Genomic DNA, 18,172 nt, shown 5'->3' with positions numbered 1-18,172 from the left:
AATATTAACATGGATAAGTAGAGGGAATGTCCAGCTCTGTAACTTAAGGTCATAGTTTTATGTATGATTTTTATTTCCACAAAAGACTGTTGTCAGGAAAAAAAATGAGAGAAGACAACAAAAGTAGAATACTCCGAGGGATAAAGTACATTAATGATGTTTCTTTCTTGTATATCAACTATGACTTAAATATACCAACATGACACTCATCATATCTACAGACCAGGGAGGTCTCCAGCAAATTGTTCCATTCTTTAATGACAAGGACATATGTAACTACCAGAGTCTCACATAAGCAAAGATAACATGGCAAATTTATGTAACAATGGAGCTTCCAAATAAACAATGAAGTTAAGACTAAAAACACGTAAGCTTCATTAAGGAGTTTCGTAAATGTGTGAAAACGAAACAGTTGTTTCCTTATGTTTTACATATTACACATTTAACAAGTGAAATACTAGGACAGTGTCATAATATTTCACAACAGATTATTAAAATTTGGATTTTAATAACAAATTTATGCAAGTACAAGAGTTTGTTTGCAGTTATCACAAGTGTAAATAAGGATATTTCACACAGTACTTTTAAACACATGAAACAAATATAAAAAATATTATTGATGCAAAGCAACTAAACAAATCTAAATGATAATGGAATTTGATTGACAAGAGTTTCCTACCTATAATACAATATAATGAATTATATAATGGAGGGATGCACAAAACATGATTTGGGTGAGCAAATATTATTCCTGAAGGTTTTACACTGTACAAAGTTTGACCATACAAATAACAATTAAGAACACTATACACACATTTCACAATAAAGAATATTTCCAATACATAATTTTATACTGTTTCGGGTATTGTGATGGACAAATAATAATTTATCCTGCATCAGTGTGCCCATCGAGAAATCTGGCACAATAAATTCCTTCATGCCTGTACCAAATGACCACAATACAATATAATAAAAATAACTTTTATGCTAAATTTATGCAAATTAAGCTGCATAACAAGAGAAATCATGCGGATTTTATGTATACGTATAGCACTTTCATGTTAACTTATTCAAATACTGTAATGGAAACATGAAATACACTTACTTCATATAATTCAAGAATTATTAATAAATACTTCAAGAATAAGAGAGAGCTTATTAATCTCAAATAAAGACCAATTATTCTTTTTAAAACATGACACATTTATTAACCATGACATGCCAGATGAACAGAGCATTGAGAAATGAGATAAATTCTTGTCAACACAAAATTAAAGCAGAGTACACTGCTACCACTTCTGAAGAACACAGAAGTGTGATAAACAACATGTCACAGTAGTCTTCAGGGTTGTGATCTCATGTGGTCTTGTAAGATTTGAGGTTTTCACAGCGGTGAGTATGAAGATTTCTGTCTTCTGTGTTGTTGCGCTGCGTAGTCTGGTCCAACGTTTCAGAGGTCACACTGCCTCCATCATCAGGCGATGAATATATATTAACATCGACCAGACTACACAGCGCAACAACCCAGAAGACAGAAATCTTCACGTGGTCTTGCAGGCAATTATCATTGTTTCAGAGAAACATACTAGCTCTACCTTCAACGTGAAGTGCAAACACCAGTAAAAGCTACAAGATCACATGGAAACACACCCCAGAAAATCATAACTGGCATGTTCACTGCCATGAGAACCTCAAACTTCAGTGTGTTAGAGTAAAATACAAAATTTAAAAAACTGAAACCTGTTAAGCTGGCAATTGTGTTCCATAGAGTATTCCTAAAACTTTCTTTAAGTAAAGCAAACAGATGACTGACGTATGATAATTGTGGTAGTCTACCAAACTCGTCACACACCTTGGACGGTGAAAGACGAGAAATAATGCGTGGAAGCCTACGACAGAAGTACGGTGGGTTATAAAGGGCACATCTGGGTATGACATAATGGGATGCAGTACATAGAAATGAAAATGTGATTATCCTCACTTTACATTTGACACTGTGGGTTAAACCTGTAACTGTAAAATCTTTTAGCATATGGAGAATTTCAGCATATTTAAAATATCAATATCACATCTGTACTTACCTTACACATTATTTTCACCATGTTTCCAACTATTTCTCACATTTCTCATTGCTCATATTTTATATATCATTACATTGTAGTTATCTAAATGTATTAAATAAATGAGAGAATGTTTAGAGACAGTATTGTATATGATGTAGTGACAGAAACCCCACAAAGTTAAACTTATTTTTTCTCTTTTGGCAGTCAGAAAAAAATATTTAAAATAAAAGATTGAATCAATTAAAACGTATTACAGCAAAAAATATATATTTTGTAGGAATTTAAAGGTTGATAAAATTGTTATAATGGAAAATAAAGACTTAAAAAATTGTTTTTAGGATGAATGTTTACCAGTATGAGAGGGATAATTCCATAATTGTATGGCAGTATGAATTAACATTTACAGATTTTTCTTTGCACCAGAAATACTGTCAAAAGCCCAAGTAGCATGAGTAAAAGTGATAGAAATTAAAGAAACTAAAAACTAACCACTATTTCAAACAATGATACTAAGTACATAATGAAACACTGCAACATATTCTGTAAATAAAGCTTAAATAGCACAGTACAGCTAAAGCCTGACAGCAACCCCATTCATCAGGGGTGTGCAATCCTTTTCAGAATATGGGCCATACTGAAGAGATTATAAACCACTGCATAGTAGCAATAAATTTAATATTTCTTTATTAATAGATCTCACTTAATAATTACAGTTTTCTGTAAGATGAGCTTCATTTTTAATTTGTAAGTTTTACTTTTGAAAAGAAGTTAAGATGATGCCAAACTGCAATGCTTGTGGAACAAAGAAATTCCTTCTAAGAGGTTGATAAATTTCATAAATTGGATGTTCAATCCATTATTGGCTGCACAATCAGAGAGGCACTCAGCATGACACAAGTACACAAGGCACAGCCATACTGTTTCAAAATCATTGACAGTCTTTTTTTTAAGAATTCTAATCTAACCTTCATACCAACTGTAGAATACTTAAATAGCTAACAAAAGACCTTTGTGTGCAAGCTGATTAACACAGCTTGGGGCTATGTTCCACATGCACCTGCACTATCTCTGGTAATAGCTGCTCTCCTTTAGTAATACTGTCATCTATGCAGAAGAGATATTTACAAGATTCTTGACTGGATGGTTTTACATATCAGTGTATGGGTCTGCATGTACATGGCATCAATTAACAGAATAATGCTGCATCACAATTCTGACTGAATTATTAACAAAAGACATCGACCCTTCTTTAATATATCATTGCCACAGTTACATTATAATAAAAAGTAATCTCTAACCTAAAAAGGCAAAGACATGTATTAAAAAAGAGTTGTCCAAACAAAAGTATTTATGAATTTTTAACCTAATTTGACTTACAACAATCACTGACACAACACAGAAGTGATGCAGAATATGATGCTAAGAGATGAAGGAGTGTTCAAGAGGCTTCACTTGTTTGCTACATTATAAAAAGAAAGTAGCAACATACATCAATGATCAATTAAAATTATAACAACTTTTCAAAATATAAATATTGACATAAAAGATAAATCATCACAATATAATGTAATAATAGCTAATTTAAATAAAGCAATTAAAAGTGTCATCTGTTCAACCATCCATCCTACTCCTGATCTGACATGCACATATGCATGCTCACACATGCATGTATAATTAATTACCCATAACAATAAACTGAGTGCAATGTGTTGCATATAAATATGGGAGCAGCATATAATTACAGCAATGCAGAAGTAATTATGAACAGCAATGGATATCAAGACTTTGAAGGATCAGTACACCCAAGTGGAAGAAGACAGAATACTTTCCACTTATGAAAAGTCAATGAGAAATCAAGTAAATACAAATTTTTATAAGAAAGTAAAAAAATTCAATAAAAAGAAGATGCTTTTATAAGAACTAAATTAGAACTCAAGCAATACAACCTTTTACTGCCCACAGAATTTACATTTTGTTTGCTCTGCAACTAGCAATACTGTAACAAAGTGTCCATTTTGTTTAATTAAAACATTACATGACTGCCTAACAGTTTTGTTAATAGGTTATGTTTCATGCTCATACTGAGAATATCTGAATCACATTCATAAACCTAATGCTGTAAGTTATTAAAAATCACGATAAATATTTTTTTAAATTCAATCACAGATCAAAATACAATATTAAAAGATCTAACAGAATTAATAACAAAGTGCATCAGGTGCAACCATCAATTAAATTGCAACAAGCTTTGAATTCTTTTACTTTCAGAAAGCAACAAACAAAAATGTCACATATGCTATTTTACAAAACTACATACTCAGTTTTCTAAATCCCATCATAATTTAATATGCAAAAGAAACAGAAAGAAAATAGTCCTTGCATATAATTTCTGTCACTGTGAAAACGCAGAAATTTCAGTCCTGAATTGCATAAAAATTTCACAAGAAATGGTTTGATATTAGTCTTATATTACAAGAAGATATTACTTCACTAATCTGTATTCAGGAGCATAGCAAAGAATAGGTCTCTCACATTATGAAACTTGACAGTGAAGCAGTTAGAAGAAACCTGTCTCTAATTAATATTATATGTAAAAAAAGAATTTTTGATTTAAAATTGTTATATGCAATACTTTAGACAAACATTTAAATACAATCAGAAGATTCTAATTAGTCAATAGTTATTTTTAAACATTACTTTTTTCAACTTAGAAGCACAGATACTTCTCTGTTATCATCACCTACCTTTCTCTCAGAAGTTTTTCTTTTACTATAATGGAATCATCCTAGAATATATAATAATATTATCATGTTGACAGTTAGGCCAAACAATTAAGGTATCAGTTCATAGAACTGAAGTCCATAACAATGACAGAGAAAGGAGCATACAATCATATTTTGTATCGGAAAACATCTAAACACTAAATGCAATTGGAGACTTGCACACACTTTATGTGTAATAATGACTAATTATTCTATTTGTAATGATAAAAAAGTGGTGGTTTTCTTTCTTTTAACAGCAATTACATTCAAAAGCTTGGTTGTCCTTTAACAAGAATATAGACTTACATATGAAGTAGGATTCCTTGACAAATGATATAACCATACAGGAAAAATTTGAAGAATGATTCCTAAAGAGAACCACCAAAGAAATACGTGTATTTCATTCATAACAAATTGTAGTTTCAAGACAGAAAAAGGCTTGTTTTTTTCACATGCTTTCAAATATGTAAATTATTTGTTCTATATTTTGGTAGTATTCAGTTATAAAGTTTTAATCTCACTGATGTACTTTTGTTCTTACATTTCAATACTGTTTTGGCAACTGCTCATATTGAAGAAGAAAACAGACACATTTTCATAAATGTTCAAGATGACCAGAAAACACGTGCCAAAAAGTCCCCCCCCCCTTTTCCATTTGTCAAAGCATTTTGAAATACAAACAGGTGGTAAGGAAGTTCCTGCAAATTCTTGTTTTAAAGTTATTTTGTGAAATAATTCACTGACAGCTCCATACTTGTAATCATAGACAAAACTGAGATGATTTAGTTTCTCATTTTTGCCTTAACAAGAGAGCCAACATCAAATTGCAAAAATTCTTCTTACCATACTAAAGCTGTTGAAAGCTTCTTACTATGTAATACATATTAATATATATATTGCACGTATTGCACCAAACTCTGTTAAAAATTAACTGTTTCCTACTCAACAGTGTGCAGTATTCCATATATATTACCTCAAGTTGTACGTCCATCATCTTCCTTACGGGTACCATTTTTCCATCACATACTAAAACTATGCCAATTGTTTCCTCAAGTATACAAAAATCTAATCCCTGACAACATTATCATAAATTCAAAATTTTAGAAAAAAAGAAAGTTTTTTATCAAGTATGATGTAGCTGGAAATTTCCAACCGTTACCTGGTTTAACAACACAGTAACAGTTCAGCACAATACAAGACAAATATGTGAGCCCACTTCTTATCTTCATTATCATATAAAATAAATACAATCATGCATAGAGACATCCATATCATAAACCAACAGAACATTCTAACCCTGCAATTTTTGTAAGTAAATACATTATTATTTGCTGGTGTTTACATATATGTTCACCCCTCCCTCTGTGCAGGATACTGTCAGAACATACTCCTACAGCTGTCTTCTATAATATGACACATGTTTATCTTGACTTCCTTGCATACCTCCATCTTGATCCTTCTAACCACCAGTTATAATTTAACAGAGGTTGGTGCAAACGGGTATCAAAGAAGCAGCAAGATCTGCTTGATCAATATTTGGTTGTTCTTCTCATTGTTGACTTTATTTCATTTGTAGTTTTGTCCCAAAGAAGACAATGCCTCAAATGTTTCTATTTGTGGGCAAATGTAAACGGAGAGGAACCAGACACACCAGAACGGTGAAAATGAACATTTTGCCACTTGTTGTCACGTTTGTGCCACACTCTAGTCTCCTCTGACTGCTGTGTGTGGGCTTGACCCTGCCTGAAATGAAGATAATGAGAATGAACAGATATAAAGTAAGTGTGTGAACTTCTTAAGATAACAAACATCGGAAATGTATATTTCATTAATATTCTTCAGAAATCTTCAGGCTTGTTAGTTTAATATAAACTTACACAACATTCCTCTTGTACAATAAATAACATCACTAACTCTCTGTTACAGAATATTCCTTCAGCAGTTTGTGGTTTTCCACTTCAGAAATTTCCTGTTATGAAATCAGAAGGTTCATTACCATCATAGAAAGTCTACCACTGAACTTCATCCTGAACTTGTTCAATCCCATCATTTCACATTTCCAAAGCCTATTCTCCAAAGTTCCTCTTTTGCGTTTCCTAACTAAAATGTATTTATTCTCTTGTTCCCTCCGTTATCAACAACCAACAGTCATGGTGTCGGGCCACTTGTTGACCCATTTCAGCTTCAGTCATCCAAAAATCTCTTTTAAGACCATCCTAAGTTCCTTAACCCATGAAGTCGGTAATTTCTTTAATAGTTCGGGAAAACTGTTTCTTTGAATTGAATTTTACTGAAAAAATAGGTGTAAATATTAAGAGTTAGTAAAAATAATACTTGTTTAACGTTTTATCAAAGTTATAGGTATAACATTATCTTGTTTCTAATAATCTACTTACTTGTCCATGTACTGCGTGAGTCTGACATATGCAATACAGGCTGCATCTTCTCCCAGCAAGTGTACATGTGGGTTGAGAATGGTCGTATTCACTGCTTTGCAGTTTTTGCCTAACACTGCAACACAGACACAAGCAAAAATAGTCTCTTCTCAACACATCTACATTTCATGTGACTGTCACTGGAAAATCCAATATGTATATCTTTGCTCATACAACAGTCCCCTATAAAATACAAGGAAATAAAACTTCTGGAAAGATGCCATAAATGTGAAACAGCTCAGTTCAGCTAAAGTCAAAGAAAACTTTGTGTTTAAACTCAAAAAAATAGAGATAAATCCATATTCATTGTACAGTATATCATAACATTTAAAAGACCATACCTGCTTGAATAATTTATGCAGACAATAAACTAGTAATTTACATTGGTTTCCCTGATATTTTACACATAAATTTAAAAATGAAATGCCATTAGGTTAGTTTCAGCTTCTATGAATATACAATTTGTCTTTTTTTTATTTAATAAAGAAACAATTTCATCTACGTGAGTGTACCCATCCTCCTGTAGTTATTTTTAAACTAGTATCAACAACATGACATTTATGACACATTACCTTCATACTATTGACAACCCCAACATAAACAGTGCAGACATAACAAATGGCACCTTTCACTTTAGGAACTAATCATATGTGTGACAAGTAATGTTTCTGTAACTTCTGCTATGTAGAAATAAAATAGAAAAACACAGTATCCATGAAAATATGAATATCTACTTTTCATTTTATAATTATAGATGTGGGTGTTTTTGAAGAGGGCACTCATAAGAATAAATTAACCTAACAGAGAGGAAGTAGCAGGAGGCTGAAGCAAAGTTAATAATAAAGAGCTTCAAAATTTCTATTCTACTACAAGAAAGTTTCTACAGCCAAGTATGAGCACTGGCCTTCCTGGCAAATTTTCTGCCAGCTTTTAAAATCTCTTTCTAGTACTTGGAAGGACTCTTTGGACAGAAGACAGCCTGTCTACACATGACAACAAAGCAAAGAAAAATGCAGACATATCTACTCTTCAAGTGAGATTCAAAGCCATGATCTCAGTCAAAACCCATTGTTATTAAAGACTATGTCATAGAAGATATCATAGATTGGATAGTTAGTCCTTTAAATAATATAAGTTACTGAGGCTGGACAGATTTACATGCAATAAACATTATTAAATGCACAACTTTGGCTATCACAGATAAGCCACTCTGAATGTCGAAAATTATCCAGTATTTTGGCAAACATTGCAGTTGCCATCTTCACGGTGTATATGTAATGGTTGGGCATTGTGGCAGCCTCGTGAAGGGCAGGCATTCTAGTGCCTCAAGTCTTTAATAGGTCTGAGGTATGCCACTGCAACACAAAATCAGCTGAATCACACATAAGAAATATATAAGAATTATGGGAACTCAGATGATGTGATAACAGTAACTGAATTAAAAGGTGAAAGTAAAGTTGTCCTCTTATTAATCAAGCACCACACCATGAAGAGGTAATAAGGAGAGGAGTTACAGGTCCATGTTTTCAACCCTCAACGCAGAAATTAAATCTTCATGATATGCACACACAATGACACACAAAGTGGATTCATTTTTGTATCACTGTGCTGATATATTCTAAACATGCAACAAATGTACTATAATTCTATGGGGTTTGAGAAAAAAGTGGATTACTTTTTCAAGTAAGCATAAGATGAATACAGTATATCAATTTAATGACTAAATGAAGCAAATAAGAAACATAAAAAATTACAAACTATAAACACAACACTAAACAAAATGGTAAATATTATTAAGAAGCAAAATAAGCATGGAAAATACATAGAAAAATAATGAATTTAATGAATTACAATCTATTAAACCATTATCTATAATACACACAGCAGAAAACTGTACACCAAAATAAGAGAAAGCCAGAGTTTTAAGGTTAGCTGCTTAGCCTTTCACTGTTCTTATGAGTCAAGCTAGCTATGACATAACGGAAGTACAGATATAACCACATTTAATGGCCATTACCATCTTAGCAAGAAAATGAATGACATAAATATATTATAGTAAAACCGATTCACCTAATGAACCACCCAAGATATTCACTCAGGCATTATATTTGTAAGCCGGTTTGAATTCTTAGGACTTAACTACATCTCCATATTTAACTTTCTTTTCTCACACTGTCATTCATACACATAAACATAATCAGATATCTTGTTGACATCAGGATCATCTGACTTAATATGAGAATATTAAAATATTAACTTGAGATGAAACATGCTGTCTCACATAGAGGACTACATATAAAACAACAATACATAATTATTTTGCAGATTAATTAACACCGGAATATGTTTTTATAAGAGAAGATAGAGCCACAAGCAAAGTGGGGATATATCTTTGAATTTACTAACCAGCCTCATTCATATTCAGTGTATTTAAAGTATTTTAATTTCAAAATCCATTGACCATAACAAATGCATACTCACAAAATCATACAATGAGACAGACAAGAAATAGGGATGCAAAGAAAGTAGTAATTACCATTATCAAAGTAAAATTTGTGAAAGTCCATTCCTTCGACTAAATTACCTAGAGCCTCTGGCTCAAATGCGGTCAGGTGAGGGTCACAGATTTTCCTATAAATGGTAAGAGAACAAAACATCATTAATTTACAGCATTTACTCAACTGTAAGCTAAGGCACGATATTCATACATTTTTCATTTCCTACGTTTAAGCTTATGAAGACAATGGATGATTGCTGAGTGGTTATGAAATGATTGAGGAGAAGTTAAATTATGTGTAAAAGATAGTAAGCACTGCAATTTTCTGGTATTGGATTATTTTTTCCAAAGAGAAGAAATTTCATAGAACATGTTTCAATTGCCTGTAAATCTTATTACATCTAACACGTAAGAAAATGTATGCATAGCGTATACATTTTTGCCATGTATGCTCTGTTATTGCCTCTAGTCTGTCAGGACAAAATGCCACAGCTATTGGATTGTATTGACACATTTTAGTAACACTCCCTACTATAAAATTTCATAAAAATCCACTCAGCAATTCTCACATTTTTACATGTGGACTGACTGACACAGAAAAAGACATGGCAAAGCTAACAGCCCCATTTTTGCAACTTCATTGTGAACAACTCAGAAATTGATGATCACTTCATTATCAATGATATTGTCACATAATATTTAAACAGATATTGTTAAAAGATTAATTTACTTTTTGTCCAATTTTACTTGAAAATACACTGTTTATAGAAACACTAGTGGTTATCAACCATTACAGATTTCAAACAACTAGCTGAGCTGAAGAAAGTAGAATGCAGGTCTTTACAGGACTCTTGAAAAAGAAGTGGCCTGCTGTTCTATCATATTTAATATACATATGATAAGCTCAACACTAAACGCTCCTCTTTGAGGTTCAAATGCAACCATTTTTCTGTTTTTTGATAATGTTTCAGAATTCACTAGAAAGATGACCCTTTGGAAAAGTCCATCTCATTAGTATGTAAAATGGAACTTACGTGTATGCTTCATAATCTCCTGTGTTGATTGCTTCTATAAGCTGTTCAGTCATCTTAATGATCTCCTGTTTACGAGCTAAGGAGCAGAAAAGAAAAGAAATATAAGTACGACAGAATAGGTGATTGCACACTATCTCATGTTCCAGTGTGTCTTGTTTAAAAATTACATCTTAAACCATCTGAATGAATACTGAATTAAACATTTGACTTCAATTGACATGGTAATGTACAAAATTATTTTTATCTACATTTTAACTTAGGCAAATAATTGTGGCAGAAGTGAGTAGCAAAATACTTGGTGTACGATATATAATTGCTTTATTGCCCCCCCCCTCCCCCCCACACACATGGAGTAACAACAACCTGAAGTATTGTTAGGGCATCTGAAAATGGTCATAAACAGAATAAAACACAGTTCATATTAAACTTACAATTTATAAGTGTTAGGTTTTAAAGCTCAGATTGGCTATTCATGACATCATATTAGTTGATAAATAATTTGGGTTGAAAAATTATAATATAAATTATTTAATAAAGGTGTACAAGATAGTTAATGTACATATATCAACATGGCAAAGTTATTGGTCAATAAACAAATAAAACCAAGTCTGCATGGATCAATATTTAAAAACTCAAACAGCACAGGTACCACTCTACACCACCACAACCACAAAACAGGTGTAAACTATCATGTAGGAGTATTATTACTACACAAAGACTGTCCAAACAAAAACATTAAAAAAACTAGATTTGTTAATTTCATCATACTAACCTTAAGTTTGTGTAACCAGCAATACCAACACTTTAATATACAGAATTCTAAATCATATTCAATACAATTTTGTACTTTGGAAGCACAGATGAAAGCACTGTCCACATTTCTTCCTCATATACCCATTATGGAACACTAATCCCGACACATGCTGACACCATATATTGTCATAAACTAACAATCACAACAAATTGTAAAATGCAAACTTCTCATCACTGTAAAAATGCAACATAAAATATCTTCCAGATAAAAGTAAGTGTACATTTATTTTACATAACTTCTTTTTTAGTAGTTAATAATAAATAAAACATAGACTTGTCTATCATGTTTAGAAAAGAGAGAGCTGCCAGGGAAGTTCACAGTTGAAAATTTAATAAAAATGTACTTTTTAAATGACTGGTATTCAACAATTACTCAACTGCTTCATAATAAAAATTAAAGCCTTATTCTGTACCTCATATCTTGCTTTGCAACTGAAAGAATAACTGAGAATAAACTCAGATTTTAAATTTGTAATTGTAAAATAATTACTTTTTAAGATGGCAGTCATCATAAGATATCATTAATGAAATATACTTACGAAAATTCCAAAAATCTTTAACACAACAGTGGGGCTCAATAAAAGAATTTTGGGAAGTACTGCTATAAATAAATGCCATTAATTAATTTATTACAGTATGTAAATAAAGTCATGACATCAAATAAGACCTCTAGTTAGGTTTTCAAAAGTAGTTTCTTTATAGAAACAAAAAGTGATAAGAAGATAACTTTTATCGATCACGTGATGTGACTTACACACAATCCAGCAGGCCATGTATCACTTTACATTAGCAAACTGCTGAATTGTTAACCCCAGAGTTAAAGTCTGACAAGCAGCCATATGAAACAGGGGCTTAAATACCTGACTTCCACATAATAAAGTTAAAAAATTTCTGACCACACTGGAACAAGTATTACTTGCAAAGTACACTTCATTCCTACCTGGTTTCACAATGATAAACTAATCTTCAATAAAAGTCATCAGACCAAAATATAACTGTACAATTTGTAAAAACACCAAATCCTGTACATTTGACAGCCAAACAGTGCAAAACGTGCAACTTCCAAGAGAGAAATCACAATACAGAAATGAGAAATAAACATTACAGTACCCCAGTAATATTTGTCACTATAGATGTGTGCAATAGGTAGCCTCTTACCTGAGCCATGGGAGTTCGTAGATAACTGCGAACAAGTCTTGTTTGGGCAGAGAATCCTTATTTCTACATGTGAGGGGAGGAGACCACCCAAATAGATTAGAAAAATCTGTATGGCTAATACAAAGGCAACCAAAGACTTCACACAGTGCTGTCAAAAAACAAGAAGTAACACTACAATTTGAAACATCTACATTGTGGGCTGTTGTATGTTTATGTGTACCTCATTGATGAATGACTTATGTACAACTTTTATAAGTTTGGGGTTTGAACATAACACACAGTACAAAAAGTATTATTACAGATAGATGCAGGAGTTTTCTACAGATGTCACATCTGTTGAAACAAGACCTGTAAGACAAAAAATAAAGTTATTCCAGATAGTGTTCTTCTGGGGTTGTAATACCGTGTTGTTATGTAGGTGAGTTCCAACATTTCAGAAGAACCTGCTTTTGTCTTCTGGGTAGAATACAGAGGCAGCTGGCCCCTTCAAAATGTTGATGACCATCTACATGACTACATGGTGTCACAGCCAAGAAGATAATAATCTGAATTTGTTTTCACCTCTGCTCTTATAATGAAAATATTGAATTTAAAAATCTAAAAATAGTTGAATACATGAGTGAAAACTCACTGTTTTGAAAGAGGATATCCATTATATGCTGCTTTGGTCAATTTATGTGGCAGCAATACACCACTTCCCAACAATTATTTATGATGCCATTATATCAAATATTTTCCTCTTAAAAATACTTCCCATTTGTCTGCCACATGGAGACAGTAGTGGACATGTTCAGATGGAAAAAGCACAAACAACCTTTTATCCCAGTCTGAGTATTTAACTGTGTAAACAAGACATTTTAGTTCTAAAGATACCGAACTCCAGCAAATGGGACTCTTTCAGTCAATTATAACTTTCAAGTGAAGAGAATCCTTTAAAATGTGAGAATAACTACAGAAACAGATGATTATTTTATGAGAACATAACATTAAGTTATATCCTAGATAAGCCCAATGACACTGGAATGTCTTCATTGTGTATTCACAGCACTGAGCAAAGGAAATATACATGCTTCTTCTGAATGAATCATACTCACTTTAAATGGTTGTGGAGATTGTACTTTTGTTAAAAAAAGAATCATTCAAAGCAATTGAAAACAGATAAAATATCATTTGTATGTAAATATATGTACAAATAAGGATGCTGATCTTACTATTATTTACATAAGTATGAAGTATGTGTGTATCATAGCCGCAAAACTATGTAACTTATAAAAAGTTCATTAAATATCTTAGTATATTCACTAACATATAAGAATGCTTCAATGGTTATATACATTTCTCAGAAAAAGCAAATGTAAAGAATCATATGTGTGTGAAACATTTCTAGTTCCAACAGCCTAAAAATAATATAAAATACCTACAAGACTACGCAGCTTCAGAACTCAGAACACTTCAATCAAGAATCTGTACTGAGGTTGAGGTTGAGGTACCTATGGTTGGAGTGGTTATGATACTTCTACTTACTGCAAAAGATTTAGCTTTTTCATACAAGATTTCATGATTTCATGAAAGCTCATTGCTAATGTGAATCCTGTTTCTGGATGACTGAAATGTGTAGATGTGTGCTGTATTTAAAACATTTTTGAAAGCCTTATCATAAGGACAGTAATATATCTGGTGCTCAGTAAGATGGTTTAAGTCCATATAAATTATTTTTGATTTGTAAAATTCTTACAGAGCTCCAAATAAATGTACAAAATGCAGCCCATGTCTACATGGTGTCACCACTCACAAACAGGAACCATATTTATGTTCATAGAGTCCAATGATGAAAGGGGTTACATACCAAATTAGTCCAATATGACACAAAAGCTTATAGCAGTTACTTACAGAAGACACTTCTGTAATATATCAGTCAATAAATAAAGCACATGAAACATAAATCTTAAAGAGTAATGCATATTCAGTAAATTACATTATATGACATAAATAAAGTTTTTGCCACAGAAATTAAAACTACTGAACTACATTAAAAAGCAATGAAGTACTTGTAAAGGTACAGTGTAATAACTCATTTTTAAAATCTAATTTAATTTGATACGCTATTTCAGTAACTACAACTGGCCATTAGTACTTAAGTAAGATTTAATTTAAGATAATATTTGCTGAATTAAATAAAAACCTTCTGCCCCAATATAATCTTCTATAAACAGAAAGATTGCAGAAAGAAATAAAACTTATATCAGTTTACAAAGAATTTTACACCTAAATTTTCATGTAAAACCAATTCAAAACTGATAATTCCCTGGTGTAAGATGATATTCTATGTTATATGAACACAAATTATTGTACAAAGGCATGATTTAGGATTCCCACTGAAAGAAGTGGTTGATTATTAACAATGTTAAAGAAAATCAATCATAATTACCCAGAATACTTCTACAGCATGGTACTTGATATAACATAGATTCACTGAGGACACAAAAATTTGATTATTGGCTTAGCATTTTTGAAAGTATCTCATTAAATCGTCATGGTCACTATTAGGTTCTCATGATGGACTTGCATTATGATATCTATCAATCTAAATATGACTGCTTTTCAGGCTACTTACTGATCTATAACCTTCTATCCCATCATGTAAATTCACTGGTAAGCAATCCGTTAAAGTGCCTTTCAGAAATATTTCAGTATACTAAATGTGGTAACACACCTCAACCGACTACATTTTTCTGAATTAGCTTCAGTTATGGGGCATAAGAGTATACTCTAACAGTTTTTAAATCTCAAAAGACTTTTAATACAATTTCATTACATTACAGATTTATATGAGTGTGCAGTCTAAGAAAAACTCCACAGAGTACTGTACCTCAGAAACAGTCACTCAGCTAATCAAGAAATGTCAAACCTGAAGGTTCACTAGCATGTTCACAAAAGCCTACAATTGGTCCTGTCCTGATCCATATGAATCCAGCTCACATCCTTACACCTTACTTTGCTAAGATATTTTTAATATTATCCTCCAATTTACATATAGATATCTCTTTAGATTTTCTGATTACAATTGTATGTACATTTCTCATCTCTCTAGTACATGTGCTACATTCCCCACCCATCCCTTTCTCCTCGACTTCATCACCCTAATAAAGACAAAGGTAAAGAAAAGTAGAATAAAGGTGCACTCATATGTTACTCCATATAAAATATTTTAGGTTTGTTTTACAAAATGTTGTTTTTAATTTCATCTCTTTTTGCCAAATGCTACCAGGAAAATCAGACAAAGGAGGATGCAATGCATAAAACATGCAGCTAGCACATATGGAAGAGAATAAAAATGCACATAACATTTTTGACAGAAAACCTGAAGGTAAGAGACCAATTGACAGACCTAGACATATAACAGAAGAAATTATTAAAAAATATCTTAGACACACAGAGTATGAGGATATGGACTGAACAAAATTAAACACCGCATTTATTTTTTTTATATAAAAGAAATTTCTCACATACTTTAAAAGCTGGAAGAACTGTTTACAGAGAACCAGTGACTGAAGTATTTGTTTCTGTAAAATGTAAATTGCATGTCTACACAATAAAAGCCATACTTTAACACTTCACTCACCATCTGCATCACCAGAATCACATCTCAATAGCTGGTATCCTGCAATGTCCGAATCCTCTGCCAAACAGTTGTTATACACAACAATAAAATTAGAAAAAATAAAGTAAATAAACAGATGTGAAAAAGTATACAAGAATGAGACATGCAAAATGCAGTGAGAAAGAAGTCTGGAATAAGATCTGGATATTTTGATGCAATTATATATGCAGTGTCAATAGTTAATGAAAATACTGGTTAGTACATCTGCTTCTAGATGAATGAAATGACATACTAGAAGGAGTTTTATAATCTTTTCTTTAATTTCTACAAAGCAACAGTTTTGCAATTAAAGGAGTAAAATTCATGTCCATGCAATTAAATCTAGATTATAGTACAAACATGCTATGTCCACCTATTGCAATTTTTCAAGTTTTCAATCCTCTGTCAAAATTTGATAAAGTTTCATCTGGGATATTCTTACCAAAAATTCGCTACAAAATAATTTGCCACTTGAAATTTAACTTTTGCATGGTAATAAATATAATTTGCATTTTATTAGTCAATTACAACTGTCACTAATTTTAAATATATTAAGTTTTAATTTTTATCTAAATATTCATCACATGAAAATAATTTTAGATATAAATTACAAAATATGCTAAGATAAACATTTTGTAATATATGTTTTTGTTAAAGTATATAATGATTTGCTTGAGATATGTGATATTTGATTTCAGTTTAAAAAGTGCCTATAAATGTTGTATGCTTATATTTTTCACTCATACTACCACACAAATAATTTTATGGATGCAAATGTCTATTTTTTAAAAGACCATAAGCAAAACATTTTATAACTTGTGTATGAATTCTAGTACCCAGTAATACATAACAATCACACATCTGAAAAACAAGCACATGCAAGACATATACACAGTTAAGCTAAATGAATACACAAAGTAAACTCAACTTGTAAAATATCAAAGTAATGTTTTAAAAATATAATTTGTTGTGTCATAGTACACAATCTTCTATAGAGTTCAATGGCTGAAGGGATATATGTATTATTATAAAAATAATTTTATTTTGAACAATTCTGTCCAAATTCTATGATACATATATTGGGAATTTTCTCAGTCTGTCTGTATCTAGGATGGCATCTGTAAGACCCCATAATCATTTTTTTCAGACTCTCTGAATAAGAAGAAACTGGTTATAACTTTTGACATGACCAAGATTTTGACCAATACTTTCCATATACACGTTTGGGAACAATGACATGCCTGCTTTGTAATTATAGATCTCTACAGTGAAATTACTGAAATAGTTGTTAACTGTAAACTGCTTGTATGTAACCGTATGTACAAACTAACAAACATGTAATTCAATTTTGGGCGAGATATTGCTGTTCTGAATGTCATAAATATAAACTTATAACAAAGGCCACACCTGAACACAACACTTACCCCTTTGATACGATTCACTCTGCTGACTTAAATGACTTCTACGATTATATGGCATATCCAAACTTTTGAATTCGGTTAGTGATTTAGCCTTTCTTTCAATACCTGCAGATAGGAAAAGAAAGTACATGCAACATTCAGAACAGTACACAAACAATGAAGCATTCTGAGAACAAAGAAAATTGAGCATCACACAGAGCAAAGTGGTCATAGCATTCATAAGCAATAAAAAATTAAACAGAGAAAATAAATTTCTACTTTGATTTATACAGTGCCCAAAATCCATAACAACCATTATAAAAGTAAATAAAATGGCTTATAATTGGCCCAAAGAACCCAGTTATTATGC

The 18,172-nt window shown here is 31.8% G+C and overlaps 1 protein-coding gene across 20 annotated transcripts in view; it reads right to left on the bottom strand.

Moving 5' to 3' along the window:
* Nucleotides 1-52: 52 nt before the first annotated feature.
* Nucleotides 53-18,172, bottom strand: part of CaMKII (Calcium/calmodulin-dependent protein kinase II) — a 157,784-nt gene continuing 139,664 nt past the window's right edge. For 7 of the 20 annotated variants that reach the window (XM_022069844.2, XM_022069852.2, XM_022069848.2 and 4 more), the window contains 7 exons: nucleotides 17,827-17,928; nucleotides 16,385-16,441; nucleotides 12,763-12,825; nucleotides 10,792-10,867; nucleotides 9,797-9,891; nucleotides 7,222-7,336; nucleotides 53-6,568 (listed from right to left, as the gene is read on the bottom strand). In XM_022069844.2, coding sequence (XP_021925536.1) covers nucleotides 6,436-6,568; nucleotides 7,222-7,336; nucleotides 9,797-9,891; nucleotides 10,792-10,867; nucleotides 12,763-12,825; nucleotides 16,385-16,441; nucleotides 17,827-17,928 — 641 coding nt within the window. In that variant the 3' untranslated portion in view covers nucleotides 53-6,435. The remainder of the gene's footprint in view (nucleotides 6,569-7,221; nucleotides 7,337-9,796; nucleotides 9,892-10,791; nucleotides 10,868-12,762; nucleotides 12,826-16,384; nucleotides 16,442-17,826; nucleotides 17,929-18,172) is intronic. The other 13 variants (XM_022069854.2, XM_022069862.2, XM_087347773.1 and 10 more) reach the window with 5 other exon arrangements.

Source organism: Zootermopsis nevadensis, unplaced genomic scaffold (assembly GCF_977971745.1).
Source record: "Zootermopsis nevadensis isolate Lab colony 2312 unplaced genomic scaffold, Znev_1.0 Znev_ptg000012l, whole genome shotgun sequence".
Lineage (NCBI taxonomy): Eukaryota > Metazoa > Arthropoda > Insecta > Blattodea > Termopsidae > Zootermopsis > Zootermopsis nevadensis.
Note: the sequence above shows the minus strand (reverse complement) of the source record. Positions and strands in the feature narration are given on the sequence as shown.